The 22,673-nt window shown below is 49.4% G+C and overlaps 2 protein-coding genes across 4 annotated transcripts; one reads left to right on the plus strand and one right to left on the minus strand.

Moving 5' to 3' along the window:
• Window positions 1-970: 970 nt before the first annotated feature.
• chtopa (chromatin target of PRMT1a) lies at window positions 971-8,900 on the minus strand. 3 transcript variants are annotated; one of them, XM_080532258.1, is made up of 6 exons: window positions 8,650-8,900; window positions 7,473-7,569; window positions 5,084-5,234; window positions 4,703-4,886; window positions 2,790-2,921; window positions 971-2,498 (listed from the first exon to the last, which is right to left on the minus strand). In XM_080532258.1, the coding sequence occupies exons 2-6, from the start codon at window positions 7,535-7,537 to the stop codon at window positions 2,287-2,289; spliced, it is 744 nt and encodes a 247-aa protein (XP_080388384.1). In that variant the 5' UTR covers window positions 7,538-7,569; window positions 8,650-8,900; the 3' UTR covers window positions 971-2,286. The 3 variants fall into 3 exon arrangements, with proteins under 3 accessions (XP_080388384.1, XP_080388385.1, XP_080388386.1); XM_080532259.1 differs by lacking the exons at window positions 7,473-7,569; window positions 8,650-8,900 and adding an exon at window positions 7,310-7,349; XM_080532260.1 differs by lacking the exons at window positions 7,473-7,569; window positions 8,650-8,900 and adding an exon at window positions 7,104-7,218.
• A 2,089-nt stretch (window positions 8,901-10,989) lies between these two features.
• On the plus strand, window positions 10,990-21,823 carry ilf2 (interleukin enhancer binding factor 2). The gene is made up of 15 exons (XM_080530599.1): window positions 10,990-11,079; window positions 13,429-13,488; window positions 14,301-14,343; window positions 14,591-14,695; window positions 15,097-15,174; window positions 17,260-17,362; window positions 17,568-17,633; window positions 18,283-18,399; window positions 18,896-18,974; window positions 19,649-19,736; window positions 20,021-20,082; window positions 20,218-20,332; window positions 20,470-20,560; window positions 20,967-21,126; window positions 21,531-21,823. The coding sequence occupies exons 1-14, from the start codon at window positions 11,075-11,077 to the stop codon at window positions 21,116-21,118; spliced, it is 1,164 nt and encodes a 387-aa protein (XP_080386725.1). The 5' UTR covers window positions 10,990-11,074; the 3' UTR covers window positions 21,119-21,126; window positions 21,531-21,823.
• Window positions 21,824-22,673: the final 850 nt, after the last annotated feature.

Genomic DNA, 22,673 nt, shown 5'->3' on the forward strand with positions numbered 1-22,673 from the left:
ACATGCTTATCATGGCCTCATTCACCAGGTCGGCTCTAGCTCTAGATGACCCACTCCTCAAGGCCATCAAGGCAGCAGCTGAGTCAGAGCAGATTAGGACTTTGCTTGGTTTAAACTTGTTCAATCCACCAAAGTGCCCAAATGATTGATGCCATTAGCTCTGTGGCAAAAACAGATGCTCCGTCTGTGACTCGCAAGCCTTGCTAGACCCACCAGGTAGATTCCACACCCTGCCCTTTGGCTATCTGGGTCCTTAGACCCGTCTGTGAAGACCTGCATGTGCGTCCCCCATGCCGCATTTAGGCATCCTTCTACCCGCGAGCTTGTGATGCCTCCCTCCTGCTTCCAGTCTAACAGAGTTAGATCTACAGTGGGCTCTGGGAGTAGCCACACTGGCACCGCTGACCAAAATGCATGTACTAGGCCTACTTAATTTTTGTGTGACAATTACCAGCCTAACCACTAGTCTAAAAACCACTAGTCTAATTCAGAAAAATACCTACACAATTCAAGACCTCAAAATCGTGATAAGACTTATTAATACTTAAGGGTCTTGATTTTCCTAAAATGGATTCATCAACTTTTAATACTTTTCAAGACACCGTGGGCTTCAAGACAACTGGGCCCTGCACCTCAAGGGTATCCCTGAACAACCAGCTTGAGGTGCAGGGCCCAGTTGTTCAAAACCTTTTATCTGGATTCAGATTAATCAGAATTACCGATAATTTGTGTTGCTATGCAGATCAGATCGAGCTGTCTGCTTTCCCCCTATACGACTCAAAACCAGCCAGATAAGATCTGATCCTGGATCACAAAACAATTAAAATCACGATCATTCTGACCCAGATTGAAGGTTTTGAACACAAAAAAGTGGTTTCTCTGCATACGAGACGATAGACGCACACAAACCAACTCAAAACACACTCAGACACGTCTTGTTAAGAGAAATGACAATATAAAGTTTATTCTAGAATATTTCTATGACAGTTACCAGGTGGAGGCGGAGAGGAGGACAGGGACACATGTTTGTTTCCCCTCCAGGTAAACCAGCCAGACTGAAACACCCCTACACGTCTCTCAGGCGTTGTGGATCCAACACCAGGTTTTAAAAAAATGTCTAGGTCGTACAGTTGATACTGGGGGGGGGGGGGACAGTCGTTCTTATGTAGTTACATATTTGGTACGAGGATCTTATCCACCGCAGGATGTCAGGAGGACACAGGGAGTCCGTCTCAGAGCAAGGCTACAGAAAACTCTACAGATAAACAATAACTCATAACAATAACTCAGCGCATTAAACAGGCGGAACAGAGTATTCACATCGTCAGCTGGGAGTAATGGACGTCTGTCTGTGGCGACTCGGGCGCTATTTCATTACAGGTAAAACAATAAACACAGAACATGTGTTCTTTTCTCTTCTCCTCCTCTCTGAGTCTCAGGAGTGGAGCGTCTCTCGTGACTTCAGCTAAAACAAGAACGTCTAATAGAACACCAGAACTCCTAAACCAAAACAACACACAAGTAAAAAGTAGTTTAACCAAATATGGGCCGTGATGACAGTTGGAGAGAAGGGGGGGGGGGGTGTGGGAGGAGGGGGGAGGTGGTTCGTTTTCCTCCCTCACAACAAAGCACTTTATGGATGCAGAGTTCTGGATTAGTCCCGTTCAGCTTTAAGACTGGTTCTGGTTCTGTCGGCCCTCCTTCGTGTCGGTTGGTTGGTCGGTGGTCCAACAACGAACATCGCCGCGTCTCGAGTGTAGCGTTTGGTTCTTCTTTAGTCCTTCCGTGGAGACTCCATTTTGTTTTTTTGTTGGCGTTGGCGACACCGGTCACCGTGACGACCAGAAACAGGTTAAACAACTGCAGGTGCGGGAGTGTAACTGCACTGTACTAACAGGATGGTCAGGTCAGAGGTCAGGTACACGACCAGGGAGATCCCAGCCCTCCACTGCATAGGGCCCATAGTGTGTGTGTGTGTGTGTGTGTGTGTGTGTGTGTAATGTTAGCCAGAAGCATCTGTAATTAAGAATGTGCCTCTCCACACACATCTATGTTTGAGAGAATGTGTGTGTGTGTGTGTGTGTCTGCGTGTGTGTCTGCGCGTGTGTGTGTGTGTCTGCGAGTCAGTAACAGTAGGTTAAAGTGTGTCGTCTCATCTACAAGCTTCAGTCTCGTCAGAGTGTCTCTCAGGGCGGGGGGGGGGGGGGGGGGTGGGAGGGGAGGGGGGGGGCTGTCAGAGGCAGTCCCGCGGCCCCGCCCTGTCCGGGGGGGGTCAGAGGTCAGCGGTCACTCCATGCCGTCGGGGTCTGCCTGGGCCATGTATGCGTCCAGCTCAGCGTCCAGGTGGCCCTTGGTCTTGGACATGTAGGCGTCCAGCTGGTTGTCGAGCTGCTCCCTGGTCACCCCGGGCGCGCCCGGCCCCCCCCTGCCTCCCCGGCCCCGCCCACCACGACCCCCCCGGCCGGCGAAGCCCCCGCGACCACGCAGACCCCCTCGACCTGGAGGGAGGCGGGTGAGGGGGAGAGAGAGAGAGAGAGGGGGAGTCAGTTAAGTCACCGATGTTTCTTCCTCTATGATAAATCAACAACATCATAAGCAATAATAGAATCAATTGAGGAAATCAACAAATGCTATAGACCACAAACAACATGCAGTTGGGATTTTCATTGATCTAAATCAACACATCACATGACATATTAATCAATAATAAACTGGAAAGGTATGGTATCAGGGGACTAGTGTCAGGGTTAGGGCAGTTTGTGAAGCTGAGTAACTTCCTGGTTCCTCACCTCTGACCCCGACGCCTCGTCCAGCTCCACGGCCCAGCGCCCCCCCCCGGCCCAGCACTCCTCCGCGCTGACGCATCCCCCGCCTCAGGGCCACGCGGCCCGGCCCCCCCCGCCCCCGCAGCTGGCCCAGACCTGCAGACAGACAGACAGGGTTAGGGTTGGAGAGAGAGAGAGACAGGGTTAGAGAGAGAGAGACAGGGTTAGAGAGAGAGAGACAGGGTTAGAGAGAGAGAGACAGGGTTAGAGAGAGAGAGAGACAGAGAGAGAGAGAGACAGGGTTGGAGAGAGAGAGACAGAGAGAGAGAGAGACAGGGTTGGAGAGAGAGAGAGAGAGAGACAGAGAGAGAGAGACAGGGTGAGAGAGAGAGAGAGAGAGAGACAGAGAGAGAGAGAGGGTTGGAGAGAGAGAGAGACAGAGAGAGAGACAGGGTTGGAGAGAGAGAGAGAGAGACAGAGAGAGAGAGAGAGACAGGGTTGGAGAGAGAGAGAGAGAGAGAGAGAGAGACAGAGACAGAGAGAGAGAGAGACAGGGTTAGAGAGAGAGAGAGAGACAGGGTTAGATACTGGAAACACGGCCCTGTCGCAGAGGGACGCAACAATAGTAACAATACCGTAACCCATAAAGAGGGTTTGAACCCATCTCACTTTTATGCACCGACCTCTGTATACTAACAGCCAGCCTAGCAAGACGCGTCAATACAATCATCACGCAAATGATCCACCCCGATCAGACCAGGTTTATAAAGGGAAGATACTACGGAACTACGGAACATAAGACTACTAAATATAACATAACGACTCACCCAAGAGTTGATCCCTCGATGCCCAGAAGGCATTCGATCGAGTATCTTGGCCATACCTATTTCAGATTCTAAAACGACTCAAATTTGGCCCTCATTTTATAAAATGGATTCAAACACTATTCAAATCCACAAGCTGCTGTAAAAGTGAATGGATTTCTGTCAGAGCGATTTACCGTACACTAGAACGTGGTTGCAGGCAGGGGTGCTCTCTGTCACCCCTGCTGTTTGCTATCAGCATTGAACCACTGGCACAGCTCATTAGATACAACGACAACATAAAGGGACTGACAATAAATGAGGAACAACATCAATTATCACTGTACGCAGATGTGCTTCTATATCCAACTGAACCTGCGACAACAATCCCACACCTAAAACATCTCATTTCCAACTACGGGGACTTCTCTGGTTATAAAGTAAAGTGGACCAAACAGCTCTGGACATAGGAGGGAGAAGCCCACAAACGATCAGAATCCGTGGGCCATTTAAACTCACTCTGGACGGTATTAAATATCTCGGCATTCAAATCCCCTCGTTAGAAAACCACAGAAGAATGGTAGAAAACCATAGCTGCATAATCCCAAATATCAGTAGAGATCCAGACCACTGGTCAACACCTCCCCTGTCTCTGTTGGGCCGCATTGACAGCGTAGCGTGAACCAAACCTCTCCATTGGGCTGAAAGACGCAGCTTTCCTGCAATTCTGCAAATGTTCTAGAAAAGTCTCTAACTGTGCAGGGGATGAAGCGCGGTGTGTGTGTGTGTGCAGCTGCTGCATCTGTCACCACCTCCTCAGCCGTCAGGTGGTCAGACAGCCGGACGTTGACGAGAGGCAGAGTCATTAGGAGCCATATGGCTGAGATGGACAGACAGCTGGGGGCTTCTCTACCAGAGACAGGAAGAGTCCCTGCTGTGAGACAGGAAGAGGGTCCCTGCTGTGAGACAGGAAGAGGGTCCCTGCTGTGAGACAGGAAGAGGCTCCCTGCTGGTCTGCCGACAACGCCCCCCCCACTCCAGGCTGGTCTGCCGACAACGCCACCCCGCTCCTCAACATCAACCCTCTCCACCGCCCCGCTCCTAAGTCGACGTCGTCGGGTCTTTGTAACTCACCTCTCAGGGCGAGCGCGCCCCTCATGACTCCGCCCCTGCCGCGGCCCCTCAGGCCGCCCCTGGACATCCCCCGCATGCCTCCAACGGCGAAGCCCCGGCCCCCGCTCGCCCCCCGCATCAGCGCTCCGATGGGCCGGCCCAGGCGGGCCTGGATGTTGCTCTTCCCCAGACGCTGCTTCAGACTCTGAGGGGGGGGGGAGATAACCAGAGGTTAGACGAGGACAGTCCATGAACGTGTTAGTTACCAGGGTAGTCAGGGTGCTGTCTTCTTACAGAAGGGTTTGACTTCAGGGACAGTTTAGGGCTCTCTGGTTTATAATGCAGCGTGTGTCGTCCCACCATTTGTGTGTGTGTGTGTGTGTGCCGCCCCCCCCCCCTCACCTGTTTATGATGCAGGGCCGCCTGCACTGAGGGCCGGTTCTCCATCTGCTGCGCCAGGCGACGGTTGCGAGCGCTGGCCATGTGCTGCTGCTGCAGGGTGGCGCGGACACTCACCGCCGACGGCTGCTTGTTCTTCAGCATGGTAGTGAAGCTTGGGGAGGGAAGGGGAGGAGGTTCCACATCAAGTCATTTCTCATAACCAAGGCTGAGCTGGTGTTATTAAAGGCCTACGGCACGCAGTGTTTCCTCTATATGTATTTATTCGTGGCGGGCTGCCACGAATGAATTTTCTCCGCCACTAATTAATTCAGTTATTATGACCGGAGAACAGAAAAAATGCAGATTGAAGCTAGATTTAGGCCGCCTCCAGACCTACATTTCGGTACGATTTAGTGGGTAGTAAGTTACAAAATGTTACAATGTTGCAATTAACCTCGTCGTTTGTGACTGAGACTGAATCGCTCTCAACAGGTGCGTGGCGCGAGGCGACGCACTTGCAAAACAGTTTTGTGAATGGGCCGAATTTCGCGGGACATTTGGATTTCGGGAAATCCATCTCCTCACTCTCTCTCTTAGCCCGTCTCCCGTCCCTTTAATCCCATAAACGTATCCTAATCGAAAATGCAACATCAGTGACGAATGTGGGTTATTGCATTTACTGCTGTTCTCTGGTTCATGTTCTTATACCAGTGCTCAGTATAGAGTATTTTAAATGAACATTCGTAATGTATGTCTCTGATGTTCATGGTCAACTAAATCAGCCTATTTTGTGAAACAAATAATGTTCCCGCTAATGGGCTAACCTAGTATTCTCGCACCTAACGCTAGCTTCGAACTATTCATAGCAATATGCGCGGTGCAAAAATAATCTATTGCCTCTAAAATCATCACGAACAGAACGGCGGAGGTACGGGTAAGCAGGTCTCATGTTGGTGTCCTCAAAGGTAAGAGTTGGTTTTCTTTAACTCAGCTGATGCATTACCTTGCTGTTGTTGTTTACCGAATGCTTCATCTGACTGTCACACTGATTTTACTTGTGTAAACAGTAACGTTAGCCGGTTTTTACGTCTTTGTTTTGAGTGCCAGTGCGCGTTTCGTGCTCTTGCACGCGGGAATTTTTTTTTTACATAAACTGACCACGCCGCCACTAATGTGAAACATCCCAGAGGAAACACTGTCTCTCTCTCTCGTGTGTCTGACACCCTCTGGATAGACTTCAGCACATTTGAGGTGAAACCAAATTAAAAGTAGGAAGACAGAATGTTAGAAAGTAGATGGAACTCTTTTTAAAAATGAAAGAGCAGATTGAAAAAGACAAGAATTGATCAAAGGCAGAGAGAGAGAGAGATGGAGAAGGAGGAGAGAGTGATGGCCACTTAATGGCCCCCCGCCAGCACGCTGTCATGATGTCATCAGTGTGAGACGGCCATCCAGCCACTTATAGCCCAGACGGCGCCACATCACACGTGAGGGGGGGAGAGGGAGAGAGGCGGGGGGGGCACGTATGGGCTAGGACTGGGCACCTTGTCTCACAGAGAGAACTCAGAGCAGAGAACAGGAAGACACAGAGAGAGACAGAGAGAGACACAGAGAGAGAGACAGAGAGAGAGACAGAGACAGAGAGAGAGACAGAGAGAGAGAGACAGAGAGAGACAGAGAGAGAGACAGAGAGAGAGACACAGAGAGAGAGAGAGACAGAGAGAGAGAGAGACAGAGAGAGAGACAGAGACAGACAGAGAGCGACAGAGAGAGAGACAGAGAGAGCAGAGGAGAAGGAGGCGGTGACAAAATGGCTGAACAATCTATTCTTTCTTTCCGAGAGAGAGAGAGAGAGAAGGTGGGAGAGGAGGAGTGGGAGGATGCTGTAGGTGATCCTCCCCCCTCTCTCTCTCTCCCACTCTGGCGTCTCCCCCCCCCCCATGCGGGGCTGAGAGGAAGGACAGGTGTGCCGCGGGCGGGGGGGTCGGGGGGTCAGAGGACAGGAGGACAGAGGTCAGGGTCCTCCTGGGGACAGCCTTACCCAGCGGCAGCGTCACGTTACCATGGTTACCCCAACTCTCTCTCTCTCTCTTTCCCTAGGGCCTGTGCGTGTGCGCTGCTCACAGGAAACGCCGCCCACCTGGCAACTCTGGACCAGCTGGCTGACCTGCTACGTACATCAGCCTATCAGAATCAGATGATGACATCATATCTCTCTCTCTCACTCTGGACACCAGCAACACCTACTAAACGACGGCCATTTTGAGTGAGCAGTGCACAGGCGGGCCCCGGGTGTTTCCGGGGGTACTGGTTCCGGTCCCCCGCCAGGCGGCCCCTCCCTCGGTCAGAACCATCGTGGGGGGCGGAGCCTCAGGAGTCTCAGAGCGTCAGGAGGGGGGCGGGGCCTCACCGGTCATTCAGGGACACCTTGGTGGTGCTCTTAAGCACCACCTTCTGGGTGGAGGGAGCACTCATCTCTCCGCTGATGCTGCTGGGAGGGGCCACGGCTGGGGGGGAGGGGGAGGAGGGGTGGAGGAAGAGAGAGAGAGAGGGGTGGAGGGAGAGAGAGAGGGGTGGAGGGAGAGAGAGAGAGGGGTGGAGGGAGAGAGAGAGAGGGGTGGAGGGAGAGAGAGAGAGGGGTGGAGGGAGAGAGAGAGAGGGGTGGAGGGGGAGAGAGAGAGAGGGGTGGAGGGGGAGAGAGAGAGAGGGGTGGAGGGGGAGAGAGAGAGGGGTGGAGGGGGAGAGAGAGAGGGGTGGAGGGGGAGAGAGAGAGGGGTGGAGGGGGAGAGAGAGAGGGGTGGAGGGGGAGAGAGAGAGGGGTGGAGGGGGAGAGAGAGAGGGGTGGAGGGGGAGAGAGAGGGGTGGAGGGGGAGAGAGAGAGGGGTGGAGGGGGAGAGAGAGAGGGGTGGAGGGGGAGAGAGAGAGGGGTGGAGGGGGAGAGAGAGAGGGGTGGAGGGGGAGAGAGAGAGGGGTGGAGGGGGAGAGAGAGAGGGGTGGAGGGAGAGAGAGAGAGGGGTGGAGGGAGAGAGAGGGAGGGCAGGATGGGGGGTAGAGGTGAAAGAAAAGTTATCAAAACAACGTTGTAAACCCTGGGATAACATTCATGCAACACCAGGTGGTTCTAGCTGTTAAATGACTGAGCAGTATAATATGTATTATCCAACCCATCTGTGAGCAGTATAACATGGAGGCTATATAGTATATACATCCAAATGTTTATATAAAAAAACAACACTACAACTGTCCATGGAATCAAGTTGCCATTTAATATTTATCTAAATCGTTTTCGAAAGCGATTTCTTTTTAGGACAACCTCCATCAGCCAAATGTTTCAGCCTGAACATCGCTCAACATCTCCTCGCTCCCTTCAGCGCCCCCTGTCGGTAGGAGACCTACAGGTCAGGAGTGGGAGTTCTCCTGCACATTAGCTACTGCTAGCTAGCTAGCTGATAATACCTGAGCATCAAAGCCATCACACACACGCGTTATAACTACAACTCTGCTCTGCAGCTGCTCATAGTAAACTAGCTAACCAGGTCTGTCAGCGGGATACTCACTGTGATATAAGTATAAATATAAATACTCACTGTGATCGCTGCTGACGTCGGGACGCGTGTTAGCTCGGCTAGCTACCGTCGTTAGCTTCTGTTAGCTTCTGTTAGCTTCTGCGCCGAGTCGGTTAGCTAAGTTAGCAGCACACGCAGACAGTCTCTCACGTTCCTGTTCTAAAATAGCGCTGCGGCCTAACCTGTCCTGTGGTGGTCAGATAAGTGAGTTAAAAGACTAAAACCCCGGCTGCTCTGCGCTCCCTGGTCCCCTTCGATACAAAATGGAGCTAGCTGACAAACTGACGCCGAGGGCAGAAAATGGCGAGTTTTTATATGTCTACGTCACGGCCGGAGAGGCACGTCACTTCCTTCCGCTCTGTCTGTTCTGTTGTTCCGGTTTCTCGGCTTCAAAATAAAAGCCCGAGTTAAAGCATAATAATAATAATAATAATAATATTAATAATAACCTTTATTTGTATAGCAGCTCAAAGTGCTTTAATATATCCACACAGCAATAATAGAACAATAATAGAACAATAGTAATCAATAAAACACACAATAGCAATAATATAAATTACATAATGAAACAAGAATATACCATACAGAACAAAGATAAACAAAATAACAAAATAATATAAGAATTACTATAAGATTTAAATAAGTAAATATATATACAAATATATAGATCCATCAACTAACATTAACAGATACATTTATAAAATAAAATAAAACATGAACAGAAAGTGATGGGATCACAATGTTTCCTCATCGGATCGCTGCATTCACCTGACTCACCTGATATGCTGTACTGATATACTGATATATACCTGCTGTACTGATATACTGATACCGGTTCTAGAAGTGTGGCACCAGAGATTCATTTGAATATTTGAAAAATGTTTCTATAGGCTACAGCCCATTATTCTGGGCCAATGTAACGATGGTCAAACAGGCAACCTTCTTTCATTCAATTCTTTTTATTGACCTGCAGAGAAGACATATAAAACACAATTCTTCTCTGGTCTGCAACTCTTGTGAATCCATTAAGATGGCAGCCATGTTCTGGTTGTCCCACCGTGTATGTATATTTCACATCAGGATAATTTGTTTACAGAAAGAACACAAATTTCCCTCAAACATTACAAATAACAATTACAAACAACATGTGGAGCAACATACCTGCAGAGAAGACATATAAAACACAATTCTTCTCTGGTCTGCAACTCTTGTGAATCTGCGCGTTCAAAATAACATACAATAAATGTTCTGTTTCACATCATCACAATACATCACATCATCACAATACATGTAAAAACAAACACCAACATTTTCACCCTACATTACAAGATTCTCCACACAAACAACAAAACACGAGGAGCATTTTACACCACGCACATACCCATTAAGATGGCAGCCATGTTCTGGTACCACCGTAAGTACGGCAACAACAGAAGGACAAAAGAACGCGCAGACCTGCAGTACACCCAAACTCCAAAGGGGGGCTCCAACAACAACCAGGGCTGCTCAAGCACGGCGAAACTCATCTACATTCACCACAACTAAACATACATTCCCAACTCTGTTACACCAATACTATACCAGATACGTTAAGATTATTAGCATATTGTTTGTGGTTCCTTGCTCCCTATTTACCATGTTTAAATATAAATAATATAATATAGATATAATTTCTATTATAAATATAAATGTTAATTATTTAATTATTTTAAGAAGGTGACGATATTAAACATGTAACATTATTAAACATGCTCAGGCTGTTACTTATTAAAGTGTGAAATCTGCCCGCTGCCTTCATAAAACACAATATTCGAAGTGCTTCAACCAAGCAGGTTGCCCAAGACAGAAGTATAAAAGCTATAAACATTCAAAATCAAAGTGATGCTTACTGAACAAGAACTTGTCTGAATTGTTGGCTTGTTCAGTAAGAAACGTGTCTAACTTGGATCATTCTAATAGAAATATTTATAACCGAAAGCCAAGGATTCAATTTCACGTAATGAAAATGTTCATACCACATTCCTGCTTTAACTAGTGATTTACAACATCAGTCATTCTTTTTTGATGAACTAATATGTTATTATACCTCAAAGACTGTCTTTCAAAAATGTGATTTGCAGAAAATGAAGAAATAATAAAACGCCTAGCAGAGGATGGTTTCGATCCATCGACCTCTGGGTTATGGGCCCAGCACGCTTCCGCTGCGCCACTCTGCTGTCTGACGCGCAGGCGGAAACTAACGCATTTATCCTTTAGAAGCAGAGCGTCATCAGCCTCACGAGCCTCACAGCCTCTCTGGTGCGCAGGCGCCTCGCAGCCTCTCTGGTGCGCAGGCGCCGAACAGCCCCATTATCTGTCTGGCCCTGACGCTAGTAGGCCTTGCGGCATCAGACGCTCCAGGTTTCTCACCAGACTTCTACGTTAAAACATCAACACGTCTTACGCAATGAGGTGAGTTACAGCCAGCCCAGGGTGATCACATTGAGTTGTATTCGCACATCGTGTTAAATCAAGTGAGGAAATGTGTTATTACTGACAGAACAGAGGAAGGAGCGTATGCTAGTTAGCTAGTTAGCATATTAGCTGCACGCTGCTAGGAGGCTAGGAGGAGCTAGCTTACCGGCTAGCTACCTTTGTTAGCTAAGCAGGCAGTGTTTATTGTGTTAAAGCTAACTCAGTATCAGGCCTCAGTGGAGTTCACACACATGTTGGGGTTCAGGGCTCAGTGCTGTGGCTAAGCTACACGCTGCAGCTGTGCGCTGTGTTGCTGCAGGGAAGTGAATGGATGAATGAATGGATCTCTCTGTGTGTGTGTGTGTGTGTGTGTGTGTGTGTGTGTGGCTAGCAGGGGTGCAAACTTGAAACATTTCCTGAACATTTTTATGAAAATTGTTGACCTATTCTGAGGTAAAAACGGCTAAAAGGTGACAAGTTTGCACCCCTGCTAGCCACACACACACTGATCCAAACATTTTGTGTCACCTTTTTGGCCATCACCAGTTTGCATCCCTGGGCTAGGCTAACAGGGCTAACTAGCTAGCTCCTCTGCTGGCTAGCCACAACACTGTTAGGGCTTTCACACCGGCAAAGAACCATCAGGGTTCATACCAGTGTAACCAGAACCATCAGGGTTCATACCAGTGTAACCAGAACCATCAGGGTTCATACCAGTGTAACCAGAACCATCAGGGTTCACACCAGTGTAACCAGAACCATCAGGGTTCATACCAGTGTAACCAGAACCATCAGGGTTCATACCAGTGTAACCAGAACCATCAGGGTTCATACCAGTGTAACCAGAACCATCAGGGTTCATACCAGTGTAACCAGAACCATCAGCGTTCATACCAGTGTAACCAGAACCATCAGGGTTCATACCAGTGTAACCAGAACCATCAGGGTTCATACCAGTGTAACCAGAACCATCAGGGTTCATACTAGGGCTGCACGATTTGGGGAAAAAACCGAATTGCGATTATTTGGACAGATATCGCGATGCGATTAATTTGCGATTATTATTTTTTTAAATAGCAAAAAAAAAAAAAAGGGAGTTTTTGTAAAGTGTGGCCATATCTCCAGCTAGGAAGGTCGTATCAACGTGCAGTTTGTTTGTACGTCTTCAGGGGACTTAGAGGCTCCCTCCTCTAGCACCCCCACAGCCCGAGCTACGAGTGAAAGAACTAAACTTACATTGGGTTGCTTTAAAGTTGGGTTGCTTTAAAATCAAGCTTCAGATTAAAACATGTGATGGAGCATTACTAACCTGACTCAGGTGGTTTGTTTCACACAACCATCTAGGAAAGCTTAATTGGAAGCTGTTTGGAAAAGGGCAGGTACTTTCAAAAAATACTTGGCAGGTGATTGGATGAATCTATCTATCACCTATTTTCATTGACGTTCACGTTCATTGTTGACGTTCATTGTTGACGTTCATTGACATTGACGTTCATTGACGTTGAATCCGACGCGCTGTATGACGTATCCCATACGGGTAGTGGTGGTCTAGTGAGTTGGACTTGTGATCGGAAGGTTGTGTGAGTTCAAATCCCGCCTGAAACCACACCACTACTAGTGTGCCCTTGAGTAAGGCACTTAGCCCTCAGTTACTCCAGGGGGAATGTCCCTGTAATCGTAATTGTAAATCGCTTTGGATTAAAAGCGTCTGCTAAATAGCAAAAAAAAAAAAAATCGCAGGCTTTGCGATTAGCTAATCGCATCATTTCAAATCGCGATTTCGATTTAAAATCGATTAATCGGGCAGCCCTAGTTCATACCAGTGTAACCAGAACCATCAGGGTTCATACCAGTGTAACCAAAACCATCAGGGTTCACACCAGTGTAACCAGTGGGGGTAGTGGTGGTCTAGTGGATAGTGAGTTGGACTTGTGATCGGAAGGTTGTGAGTTCAAATCCCGCCTGAAGCCACACCACTACTAGTGTGCCCTTGGGTAAGGCACTTAGCCCTCAGTTACTCCAGGGGGAATGTCCCTGTAATTCGTAATTGTAAGTCGCTTTGGATAAAAGCGTCTGCTAAATGGCAAAATTTAAAAATTTATTAAATTAACCAGAACCATCAGGGTTCATACCAGTGTAACCAGAACCATCAGGGTTCATACCAGTGTAACCAGAACCATCAGGGTTCACACCAGTGTAACCAGAACCATCAGGGTTCATACCAGTGTATCGTTCGCCAGACAGCACCAACGGTTCTTTGCCAGCGTGAAAGCCCTATGATGATACAAGCTGTTGGGAGAAAGGACTGAACACTGAGATGTTGGACATGTTGTGTTGTGTTTTCAGAGGCGATCGGGGCAGGGGCCGAGGAGGCCGCTTCGGGTCCCGCGGAGGACTGGTGCAGGGGTGAGTTAACCTGGGGGGAGGAGGGGTGAGTTAACCTGGGGGAGGAGGGGTGAGTTAACCTGGGGGAGGAGGGGTGAGTTAACCTGGGGGGAGGAGGGGTGAGTTAACCTGGGGGAGGAGGGGTGAGTTAACCTGGGGGGAGGAGGAGGGGTGAGTTAACCTGGGGGAGGAGGGGTGAGTTAACCTGGGGGAGGAGGGGTGCAGGGGTGAGTTAACCTGGGGGAGGGGGAGGGGTGAGTTAACCTGGGGGGAGGAGGGGTGAGTTAACCTGGGGGAGGAGGGGTGAGTTAACCTGGGGGGAGGAGGGGTGAGTTAACCTGGGGGAGGAGGGGTGAGTTAACCTGGGGGGGGAGGGGTGAGTTAACCTGGGGGGAGGAGGGGTGAGTTAACCTTGGGGAGGAGGGGTGAGTTAACCTGGGGGAGGAGGGGAGGAGGGGTGAGTTAACCTGGGGGAGGAGGGGTGAGTTAACCTGGGGGGAGGAGGGGTGAGTTAACCTGGGGGGGGAGGGGTGAGTTAACCTGGGGGGAGGAGGGGTGAGTTAACCTTGGGGAGGAGGGGTGAGTTAACCTGGGGGAGGAGGGGAGGAGGGGTGAGTTAACCTGGGGGAGGAGGGGTGAGTTAACCTGGGGGAGGAGGGGTGAGTTAACCCGGGGGAGGAGGGGTGACCTGTTACCTACCTAGAGGCTGGTAGAGGAGGTGGAGGGCTGGTCTCTCCAGAGGTTGTCTCAGTCCAGACTAACATCTAGGGGATGAGGTGTGTTTCTCTGTCTGTTACTGAATGATGGTTTGTTGCTTCGTGTCTTTGTTCCAGGTACCGACCGTTCGTCCCACACATCCCCTTTGACTTCTACGTGGTGAGTTTGACTTCTCTGTCAGTGCTGCCATGTTTGTTGTTTCATATCATATTGTTTTCTTGAAAGTGCCTCTAGAATTAGTTTGACTAACATGCTCGGGTAAAGAGTTCCGTCCGTAACGGCTCTGTGAATTACAGTAGATTTGAGTAGATTTGTCCTAGGTCGAGGTGGTAAGAGATGTCCTGTAACGGGTGTCCATGGAAACGGGTATGTGTGGTAACCATGGTAACTGCCCCCCCCCCCCCAGTGTGAGATGGCGTTCCCCAGGGTCAAGCCCGCGGCGGACGAGACGGCGTTCAGCGAGTGTCTCCTGAAGAGGAACCAGGACCTCAGCCCCACCCCCGCAGAGCAGGTACACACCCCCCCCCCCCCCCCCCGCAGAGCAGGTACACACACTTAGGGCTTTCACACCGGCAAAGAACCGTGCCGGTTTGCGTTTGCGTTCGGAAACCTCAGAACGTTGGCGCTGTCTGGCGAACGATACACTGGTATGAACGCGGGCTCGTTCGCCAGACAGCGCCAACGTTCGGAGGTTTCCGAGCGCGAACCGGGTGTGAAAGCCCTAACAGAGTAACCAGGACCTTGTAGTGGAATCTATTAATAATCGATTAGAGGCCACAACAACCTCAGCCCCACCCCCGCAGACAGGTACACACACACCTCAGACACACAAATGTTCTCTCACCAGCCCTCTCATGTTGTGAACTGACTCCTCCTCTCTGACCCCTCCCCTCTCTGACTCCGCCCCTCCAGTCGTCCATCTTGTCTCTGGTCACCAAGATCAACAACGTCATCGACAACCTCATCGTCGCCCCCGGCAACTTCGAAGTGGTAAGTTCCGGAACTTTGCTGCTCTTTAATCCCAGACAACCATCAACCAACCACGTGTCTCCTGTCCTCAACCAACCACGTGTCTCCTCTCATCCACGAGAAATTTCAGTCTGGCTTTAAACCGCCACAGCACTGAAACGGCCCTCCTGCGAGTCCTGGAGGGTATTCCACGAAGGTCGGTTATCTTCTTATCCGCGATAAAGTTCTAATCGGCGATAATTTTATCTTGCGTTCGGTTCCATCAATGTGGCTCAAATAATTCGCTGTTTGGTTGCTATGCAACATACAGTAGCCTCCCGAGTTATTCTGGTCGCGAGCAGGCTAAGAGGCTGGCTAAGGTAATGCGTGCGTCAAAAAAGGCTCACAGGCGGAAACTACATCCCAAACGACAGTTCCTCAAGTGTCTTTTAGGAAATATTAGTTCCCACTTCACACGAGATAGATAGATAGATAGTTTGACTGTGTGAGATAGATAATTTGATAATTTGAAAGTGTGATCGATCGATAGATAACCTGATATTTTGAAAGTGTGATAGATAGATAGATCACTAGATAAATAAATTAAAAAGTGTAAAAAATAATATAAATAGGTATGTCTATTAACTTGCATTGCTTTTGTCACAGCGGTCTGGCTGGCGCAGTGGTTAAGGCAACCAGCTAGAGTTCCGAAGGTTGCGAGTTCGAGACTTTTGTTTTTGTTTTTTTACACTTAACCGAAGCCTTCATAAAAAGGCTTCAAACACCATTGTAATCGTGTCAGTTCTTGTAAATTAGCCTGCACCATAATTTTATAGCCTACATACTTTTTTAGATGAGATTTTAGATTAGATTCAGACAACGAAATGCAGTAAAAAGTGTGTCAGAAGAGGGATTCGAACCACCGATTTAAAATGACGAATAAATACTATGGCAGCGGTCGATACCACTAGGCCATTGTGACGATATGACGGCTTGTAGCCTGCTGCTGATATCACCACAGTAGTAATATTCATTTATTAAAATATGAACATAACAATAACTGGGGCTAGTATGACCTACGCATTTAATCGGTCATCAATTTCTTGCCAAACCATTTCCCTCGCCTTGTTAATTGCGGCAGTATTGCACTATTTTACATCTTATTTTTCCGTCTTCATAAAGATCAATAATTCGGAATTCTGCGCAAATGTAGGACCCCTGCAGAGTGGAGTATCTTCATTTCGACAGATCGACTCTTCGGGGCTCTTTATGTCTGCGTGCACGCGCCCATATCGAGGATTTCTAAGCCGGTGTTCTGTGAACACTCATGACACAAGCCTGATCCTCGTTCGAGGAATCACTTGAGGCTTGAATTCCAATCCCGAGTTGCCTGATCGCCTGATTTATTTCAATCGCCGATATACTAATCCACTTTAGTGGAACGGCCCCCAGAATGATCTGCTCATTAGCCCATTAGATCCAAATGCATCTCTGGTAAGCAAAAAGCTCCCTGGAGAACTGCCCCACCTGTAAAGACCCAGAAAAGAGAATGTCGTAAAGCAGAGCGCAGATGGAGAAAAACAAACCTTCCAAGTCCACTATGATATCTATAAAGAGAATCTTCAAGACCATAACTTAGAAATAAGAAGCGCCAGGCAATCATTTTTCTCTAAGATCATAAACAATAACATCAACAATGCCCGCATCCTTTTCAGAACTGTTGACAGACTAACAAATCCCCCAACACCCATTGCTCAGCAATTTCACTCAACTAGTAAATGAAACACATTTACTGTATAAAGCTGTATAAAAGTATAGAGCTGTATAAATAAACATGACCTGTTAATGAGCTGTATGAATAAACATGACCTGTTAATGAGCTGTATGAATAAACATGACCTGTTAATGAGCTGTATGAATAAACATGACCTGTTAATGAGCTGTATGAATAAACATGACCTGTTAATGAGCTGTATGAATAAACATGACCTGTTAATGAGCTGTGTGAATAAACATGACCGGTTAATGAGCTGTATGAATAAACATGACCTGTTAATGAGCTGTATGAATAAACATGACCTGTTAATGAGCTGTATGAATAAACATGAGCTGCCTTCCCTCCTGCAGCAGATCGAGGAGGTGCGTCAGGTGGGCTCCTATAAGAAGGGAACCATGACAACGGGACACAACGTGGCCGACCTGGTGGTCATCCTCAAGATCCTGCCCACACGTGAGACTCACACACACACACTATACACACACACACACAAACACACACACACACACACAAACACACACACACACACACACACTATATACACACAAACACACGCTACTATATATATATACACACACACACACACCGTAGCTCATGTTTAGGATGCGTGTCTCCAGCTCTCTAACCTGAACTCTCTCACCCCCCCCTCTCTCTGCAGTGGAGGCTGTCGCGGCGCTAGGCAACAAGGTTGTGGACACCCTCCGCACCCAGGACCCTGCTGAAGGTACGAGAGGCTGGGGGAGGTAGAACACCAGGGGAGGCTGGGGGAGGTAGAACACCAGGGGAGGCTGGGGGAGGTAGAACACCAGGGGAGGCTGGGGGAGGTAGAACACCAGGGGAGGCTGGGGGAGGTAGAACACCAGGGGAGGCTGGGGGAGGTAGAACACCAGGGGAGGCTGGTGGAGGTAGAACACCAGGGGAGGCTGGGGGAGGTAGAACACCAGGGGAGGCTGGGGGAGGTAGAACACCAGGGGAGGCTGGGGGAGGTAGAACACCAGGGGGAGGCTGGGGGAGGTAGAACACCAGGGGAGGCTGGGGGAGGTAGAACACCAGGGGAGGCTGGGGGAGGTAGAACACCAGGGGAGGCTGGGGGAGGTAGAACACCAGGGGAGGCTGGTGGAGGTAGAACACCAGGGGAGGCTGGGGGAGGTAGAACACCAGGGGAGGCTGGGGGAGGTAGAACACCAGGGGAGGCTGGGGGAGGTAGAACACCAGGGGGAGGCTGGGGGAGGTAGAACACCAGGGGAGGCTGGGGGAGGTAGAACACTGAGGGAGGTAGAACACTGAGGGAGTTAGAACACTGAGGTAGAACACCAGGGGGAGGCTGAAATAAGAACCCCAGGCTGACCAATCACACGCCTCTCTGTCTCCAGTGCTCTCCATGCTGACCAATGAGACGGGGTTTGAGATCAGCTCGGCCGACGCCACGGTGAAGATCCTGATCACCACCGTCCCTCCGAACCTCCGCAAGCTGGACCCCGAGCTGCACCGTACGCCACACACACACACACACACACTCACACACACACACACTCACACACACACGACTTTCAATCTTTTGTCAGGTGCAACGAATGGAAGCATGTAGCGATTGAATAGGAGGGGGCCAAGGATTGATCCTTGAGGAACCCCACATGTCATTTTAATTTGGTCGGACACAAAGTTGCCAATGGAGACATAGTAGCTTCTGTCCTGTAGGTAGGATCTAAACCAGACATAGTAGCTTCTGTCCTGTAGGTAGGATCTAAACCAGTTTAGGACAGTGCCTGAAAGTCCTACCCAGGTTGTTTAAGTCTATCTATTAGAATGTCGTCTGTTTACACGGATGTCATTAAGGACCTTAATAAGGGCCGTTTATCATCGAAGAGATCAGTTTGGTGAAATAAATACCTGAGAGTGATGGTGATGATGGTGATGATGGTGATGGTGATGGTGGTGATGACGGTGGTGATGAAGGTGTGCTCTCTGCTCTCTGCCGCCCCCTAGTGGACATCAAGGTGCTGCAGAGCGCCCTGGCCGCCATCCGCCACGCCCGCTGGTTTGAGGAGAACGCCTCCCAGTCCACGTAAGACACCCGACCTTTAACCTCCCCTGAGACACCTGACCTTTAACCTCCCCTTAGACACCTGACCTTTAACCTCCCCTGAGATACCTGACCTTTAACCTACCCTGAGATACCTGACCTTTAACCTCCCCTGAGATACCCGACCTTTAACCTCCCCTGAGATACCTGACCTTTAACCCCCCCTGAGATACCTGACCTTTAACCCCCCCCTGAGATACCTGACCTTTAACCTCCCCTGAGATACCTGACCTTTAACCCCCCCTGAGATACCTGACCTTTAACTCCCCCTGAGATACCTGACCTTTAACCTCCCCTGAGATACCTGACCTTTAACCTTTAACCTCCCCCTAGACACCTGACCTTTAACCTCCCCTTAGACACCTGACCTCTGACCTTTAACCTCCCCCTAGATACCTGACCTCCACCTGACCTTTAACCTCCCCATAGACACCTGTCCCACGCTGACGCACCAGTAGAGAGGAGGTAGACATCAGAGGAGGTTTCATCGTGAGGCAGGTTCACCTGTTCCCTTCCCTGCCTCACCATGATCCCGGCCTCCGATCCCTACCTCCTCCAGCCTCCCCGTGGCCCAGACTGTGTGTCAAACACTTAATCCTCCACATCTCCCCCAGAAGCTGAGCGTTGACCTTTAACCTTTAACCTCTGACCTCCAGGGTGAAGGTGCTGATCCGGCTGCTGAAGGACCTGAGGGTTCGCTTCCCCGGGTTTGACCCCCTGACCCCCTGGATCCTGGACCTCCTGGTGAGAGCCCCCCCCCCCCCTCAACATTCATAGTTTTCACCTGAGAGCTGTTTCTTTGAGAGCTAGCAAAAGACAAAAAAACCTGATCTTACAGGGTTAGAGCAGCAGTTGCTATGGCAACCCCCAACTGTCAGATTCAAAACGGCTGTTTAATCCAGGATGAATACAGGCGTCCCTCAGATCGAGAGCAACACTGGAACATGGTTGCACACACACACACTGACAACTAACACACTGACAACTGACCCGCTAACACACTGACAACTGACCTGTGTCCTCCCCAGGGCCACTCCGCCGTCATGAACAACCCCTCCAGACAGCCGCTGTCCCTCAACGTGGCCTACAGGTGATGCCCCCTGCTGGCCAACATCAACATGACACCTTTAACCTTTAACCTGCCGTGTCTGAAGTAGTGTTCCTCCAGTCATACTGTCTGTCTGTCTGTCTGTCTGTGTGTGTGTGTGTGTGTGTGTGTGTGCAGGCGGTGTCTCCAGATGCTGGCGGCGGGGCTGTTCCTGCCAGGCTCCGTGGGCATCACTGACCCCTGCGAGAGCGGCAACTTCAGGGTTCACACCGTCATGACCCTGGAACAACAGGTAGGTCAGAGGTCAGGGGTCATGAGGTCACATACCGTCACCCTGCCCTTCTGTCAGATAACGCACCACATCTCCCGGAACATCGTTGCAGTTATAAATGCTGTGGTATTCACATGTTCGTCTTCTGGACATCTTAGGACATGGTGTGTTTCACGGCCCAGACGCTGGTCAGAGTTCTGTCACACGGAGGGTACCGGAAGATCCTGGGCCTGGAGGGAGACGCCAGCTGTGAGTACACACACACACACACACACACACATCTATACACACATCTATACACACACACACACACACACATCTATACACACACACACACTCTCATGGGGCTTTCACACCGCCAAGGAACCGTTCCGGTTAGTCTGGAACCGGCCGCCACGTTCAGACCGAAAATAAATAAATTGGTTCGCAGCCGGAACCAGAAAATAGTCTAGCAAGAAGTCTAGGCAGAAGTCTAGCCAGAAGGATAGTAGTGCTCTAATCATAAGCTCTAACTGTGAAAGCCCTAACAGACACACCTGCACACACACACACACACTCTAACCCCCCCCTCCCCTCCAGACCTGGCGTCAGAGATGTCCACGTGGGACGGGGTGATCACCTACACACAAACACTAACCCCCCCCCTCTCTTACAGACCTGGCGTCAGAGATGTCCACGTGGGACGGGGTGATCGTGACGCCGTCAGAGAAGGCGTATGAGAAACCCCCGGAGAGGAAGGAGGAGGAGGAGGAGGCGCTGGAGGAGGGGGGGGAGGGGGAGGACGAGGGCATGGAGACACAGGAGTGACCCCCCAGGTATGACACACACACCTGGAGGGGGAGGGGATGGGGAGGGGGAGGGCATGGAGACCCAGGAGTGACCCCCAGGGAGGTACCACACACACCTTTAACACTAGAACAGCCGTGCCTTTTTTTTACCTATGAGAGGTCAAATGACCATAGTCTTTACAATGGGAAGCTGCTACTTACACACAACGACCACTAGTTGGCCGTCTTGTAAACTAGCCTGCCTCCTCCTACACAGAAAAACTGCTAAATATCTTCATACTATCTTATCCTGATGTGATTTAGAACATGTAAGGATACTGGGTGGTAGAACGCACATATCTAGGACAAGTCATGAAAGGAGGGTCCTGAAATGTGATCGAGTGCAAAGGTGTAACACTTCTCTTTACTTACTCTCTTCTGTTCTCTCCCAGGGACTCCTTACCATCTTACCATCATCTTTTTTTAAACACCTTCAACGCCCCCCCAGCCAGCCCACCAGCCAGGAGGTGACAGCACCAGCCTGGGTCAAAGGTCAACTGGACAAACACACTGTCAACACAAAACAGTTTCTGGTCCTCGAAGACACACGCCACCACATCACCCAGACCCAGCGGGGGGTTGAAGGGGGGGGCGGGCACCATGACTTTGTATCTTGTTTTCTTTCTTTCTGTGGTTTTTACTCTGTGACGACAGCGATGACTAAATTAAACGTTTTTCTTTTGTATTTTAATACGCCTCCTCCTCTTCCTTCTGTAATAAAGACACGTTTACAAACCCAGACATTATTTTATGCAAATATGCTCGTTGTCTGTCAGGGTGACGGATCAGCTGTTGATACTGGACACAGTCACATGACCTCTGTAGCAGCTGTTGGTGGTTAGTGAGCTAGTAGAGTTGACATGGGTTTGGTTCCCAACTTCCCACCACTATTTTCTCATCTCGACATCTTCTGGAAGAACAGCTAGTTAACATAAAGCTACGGTGCTGCTGAGATCGTTAGTCAGTTTTAGTAATCTACAGACATCGTACATCAGTGTAGTAATCTACAGACATCGTACGTCAGTGTAGTAATCTACAGACATCGTACGTCAGTGTAGTAATCTACAGACGTCATACATCAGTGTAGTAATCTACAGACATCGTACATCAGTGTAGTAATCTACAGACATCGTACGTCAGTGTAGTAATCTACAGACATCGTACATCAGTGTAGTAATCTACAGACATCGTACGTCAGTGTAGTAATCTACAGACATCGTACATCAGTGTAGTAATCTACAGACATCGTACGTCAGTGTAGTAATCTACAGACATCGTACGTCAGTGTAGTAATCTACAGACATCGTACGTCAGTGTAGTAATCTACAGACATCGTACATCAGTGTAGTAATCTACAGACATCGTACGTCAGTGTAGTAATCTACAGACATCGTACATCAGTGTAGTAATCTACAGACATCGTAAGTCAGTGTAGTAATCTACAGACATCGTACGTCAGTGTAGTAATCTACAGACATCGTACGTCAGTGTAGTAATCTACAGACATCGTACGTCAGTGTAGTAATCTACAGACA

The sequence above is a fragment of the Nansenia antarctica genome (genome assembly GCF_963989245.1).
Source record: "Nansenia antarctica genome assembly, chromosome: 5".
Lineage (NCBI taxonomy): Eukaryota > Metazoa > Chordata > Actinopteri > Argentiniformes > Microstomatidae > Nansenia > Nansenia antarctica.